We start from the raw sequence: 4,110 nt of genomic DNA on the forward strand, positions 1-4,110 counted from the left end.
TCTTCGTCCTTTTTTTCTAAAAAGGAGCCTGAGGCAGGAGAAACAGTGACAAACCCAGGGCCCATGGATAGAGGAGGCATCTCACTATGCTGCACGAGGCCACCTCGCAGTAGGCATACCAGCCCTGCCCAAACCCAAGAGCCTAACCAGGGAGACGGGCACGTCGCGTGCTTCATCTCCCAAGAGATGGACTACACCTCCCAGCAGGCTCTGCGCGCAGGCTGCGGATCCCTCCGCTCTTTTTTTGCCCTGCCGGCTGGGCCCCCAGCGATCCGCCAAGGGCCAAGGCCAGGTCATTCAGGATCTGTGGTCCGTCTTCTTATCACATTTCCGGAGAGGGAAGGCTAGGAGCTCCGGAGGAAAAAACGGACTTTTTTTGAGGAGAAAAGCGGAGGCAGACGGTGAAAGACAAGGCACCCCGCAGTCGCCGATTTTCGCGCGCTTTGGCGCAGGTGGTTGTGGGTAGCTCGTCCGAGAGAGAGAAAGAAGTCGGGGGCCGTCGCGCGCCGCCCGCGGGGACTGAAGAGATGTTCGAGGACGAGCCCCACACTGAGGGGGCGGCGGTGGTCGCCGCAGCCGGGGAGGCGCTACAGGCGCTGTGCCAGGAGCTGAATCTGGACGAAGGCAGCGCGGCCGAAGCCCTGGACGACTTCACCGCCATCCGAGGCAACTACAGCCTAGAGGTGAGCGGCGGCAGGTGGGACCGGGGGACCTGACCCTCGCCAGGCCCCACCCCCGCCCCGCCTCTTCCCTGGCCTATGGGGTGGTGGGAGTTTCCCCACTGAGGAGGGTCGCTGCCCAGCCTGACGCCGAGGGGCGGGAAGGCTGGGTGTAACTCAGCCAATCCACCCATCATTTTGAGGCGGGAAACTGAAGCCCCGAAAAAGGAGCGGCCTAGGTCCCACGCCACTCAGACCCCAGGCTTCCTGAGCACACTTCCCTCTACCCCGCCGAGCGCCACAAACGTCGTGGTGCTGCCCTTAAATAGGTAAGAACAAACATAATGGTAAAAGTGAAAATGAATTTGCACGCCAAGACACCACTGCTCAGAGCTTTAAATGGACCCTCTCGCTCAGTTCCGTCTGAACCCCTTCTGCGGTCCTCATTCCACGCAAGAGGAAGCCGACAGGTTCCTCTTAGGTTAACCGAACAGCTTAACCCCAGACAGGTTAAGCTACGGGCCCGGGGTCACACTTACTTATACATGGAGCCAGACCCAGAGTCTGAGCCGTTTAACCCCCACCCTCTGCTTCACCAGGGTGGAGCTGCTGGTCGCTGGGCAGCAGTTTGATCAAAGCCAATGTGCACACGAAGCTGATCTCAGCCCCGCGTTTCCTCCTCCGTCAGAGCATCGTCCTGATGCTTCCTATCAGTGTCTGGCTCTGAAAAAAATAAATGTCAGTTATAATTACTCGATTTTCCTCATCGTTCTTGCATTTTATCCTCACAACAGCCCTGTGAACATGGCATACCAATGAATACTAGACCTCCTTTCCAGGTGATAATAGCAATGCCCAGAAGGTTGTTTTGCCCAGGGTTATTCTAATACAGAAACCCAGGCGGGGCGCGGTGGCTCATGCCTGTAGCCCAACACTTGGGGAGGCTGAAGTGGGGGGGCGGATCACTTGAGGACAGGAGTTAGAGACCAACCTGGGCAACATGGTGAAACTGTCTCTACTAAAAGTACAAAAATTAGCTGAGCATGGTGGCACCTGCCTGTAATCACAACTACTCGGGAGGCTTAGGCAGGAGAATTGCTTGAACCCGGGAGGCACAGGCTGCAGTGAACAACAGAGACCACACCACTGCACTCCAGCCTGGGTGACAGAGCAAGACTCTGTCTCAAAAAAAAGAAAGAGGCCAGACCTGTTGGCTCAGCCCTGTAATCCTAGCACTTTTGGAGGCCGAGGTGACTGGATTGCCTGAGCTCAGGATTTCAAGACCAGCCTGAGCAACATGATGAAATGCTGTCTCTACTGAAAAAAATACAAAAAATTAGTGGGCGTGGCAGCATGTGCCTGTAGTCCCAGCTACTTGGGAGGCTGAGACAGGAGAATTGCTTGAACTGGGGAGGCAGAGGTTGGAGTGAGCTAAGATCGTGCCACTGCACTCCAGTCTGGGCAACAGAGCGAGACTTTGTCTCCAAAAAAAAAAAAAAGAAAAAGAAAGAAACCCAGGCAAGCATAAGGCCAGTGTAGACAGAATTGTGATGAAGTATACTTCCTGTAGCACTCCAGTGGCTTCATGTTCAAAGGCTTTCATGTACCAAGAGGACTGGACCCATGCCCAGGGCACACCGCTGACTCATCACCCAGCAAAATAATTGCTGGGTTCAAAGGCATAGAGTTGGAAATGTTGACTGTATGTGTGTCTGTATATGAAGGAAAAGTACCTGAAAAAGACTCGTGTGTCTTCAGGACTAGATAGACTGGGTAAAGGACAGTGGTCCGCATCTGTGTGTGGCATGACTGGAAAGCTGTGGAAAGAATAAGAAAGTAGGGGAGATTAGAATGAATGGCCCCTCAGTTGAAAACAGATTGATTTTTGAAAGTCTGAGAAAGCATTTCTGACATCCTGACATCCTAGGTCTCATTTGGTCTCTCCTGCAGAAGGTCTGTCATTGAATAAACATTTACTGTGTCAAACTACAGTCATGGCATGTACCTGTTTCAGATTCTTGAATATGACAAGTTTGTTCCCAGTTTTGTGCTTTATCCATGCTATTCCCTCTGCCTGGAATCTTTCCTCTCACCCCCAACACCAAGAAAGGTTGAAGAGCTAAATATCTAGGTAGGCAGAGTTGAATACATCTTTAATGTTTGCTTTATTTATTTTTTTCTTTCTTTTCTTTTTTTTTCCTTAGAAACAGGGTCTTGGCCAGGCACAGTGGCTCATGCCTGTAATCCCAACAGTCATAATGAGTCAGAATCAAGCCAGGGGCCTAATCCCACAGAAAACTTTGGGAAGCCAAGGTGAGCAGAACACCTGAAGTCAGGGGTTCAAGACCAGCCTGGCCAACATGGTGAAACCCCATCTCTACTAAAAATATAAAATTAGCCAGGTGTAGTGACATATACCTGTAATCCCAGCTACTTGGGAGGCCGAGGCAGGAGAATCAATTAAACCTGGGAGGTGGAGGTTGCAGCGAGCCAAGATCGTGCCATTATACTCCACCCTTCACAACAAGAGTGAAACTCCATCTGAAAACAAATAAATAAATAAAACAACACAAAAACAAAACAGAGTCTTGCTCTTTTGCCCAGGCCTGGAATGCAGTGGCACAATCATAGCTCACTGTAAACTCATACTCCTGGGCTCAAGTGATCTTCCTGCTTCAGCCTCCCTAGTAGCTGAGACTATTGGCATGCACCACCGTGCTCAGCTAATTTTTCAATTTTTTATGGAGACAGTATCTGACTATGTTGCCTGAGCTAGTCTTGAACTGGTCTCAAGTGATTCTTCTGCCTCAGTCTCCCAGAGCGTTGGGATTACAGGCATGAGCCACAGTGCCTAGCCCAATGTTTGCTCTAGAAAGCACAAATAGGATGGGCGCGGTGGTTCATGTCTGTAATCCCACCATTTTGGGAGGCTGAGGCAGGTGGATCACCTGAAGTCAGTAGTTTAAGATCATCCTGGGCAACATGGCAAAACCCTATCTCCACTAAAAACATAAAAATTAGCCGGGTGTGGTGGTGTATGCCTGTAATCCCAGCTACCCAGGAGGCTGAGGCAGGAGAATCGCTGGAACCCAGGAGAACAGAGTCTGCAGTGAGTGGAGATTGCAGCACTGTACTTTAGCCTAGGCGGCAGAGGAAGACTCTATCTCAAAAAAAAAAAACAAAACACAAATGTATGAACTGAAATTTTGTATTTATTCTATACAGTGTTTTATTTTCCTTCTCTTTTTTTTAAATCAATTTTTGTTGAAAGGTATTTGGAGTAGTCATTTTTAAATATTTCAGATGGCTTCCTAAGAAGTCTTTCCCTGGCTGGGCATAGTGACTCACGCCTGTAGTCCCAGCACTTTGGGAGGCCGAGGCAGGTGGATTGCGAGGTCAGGAGACTGAGACCATCCTGGCCAACATGGTGCAACCCTGTCTCTACTAAAAA

General features: G+C 50.4%; 1 protein-coding gene across 1 annotated transcript in view; it reads left to right on the forward strand.

The window, feature by feature from the left end:
• Positions 1-239: 239 nt before the first annotated feature.
• RBL1 (RB transcriptional corepressor like 1) overlaps positions 240-4,110 on the forward strand; it is an 80,720-nt gene continuing 76,849 nt past the window's right edge. The window contains exon 1 of the mRNA XM_037734423.1: positions 240-683. Within this exon, the coding sequence (XP_037590351.1) occupies positions 528-683 (156 nt within the window). The 5' untranslated portion in view covers positions 240-527. The remainder of the gene's footprint in view (positions 684-4,110) is intronic.

This window comes from Cebus imitator, unplaced genomic scaffold (genome assembly GCF_001604975.1).
Source record: "Cebus imitator isolate Cc_AM_T3 unplaced genomic scaffold, Cebus_imitator-1.0 Scaffold18, whole genome shotgun sequence".
In the NCBI taxonomy this organism is placed as follows: Eukaryota; Metazoa; Chordata; class Mammalia; order Primates; family Cebidae; genus Cebus; species Cebus imitator.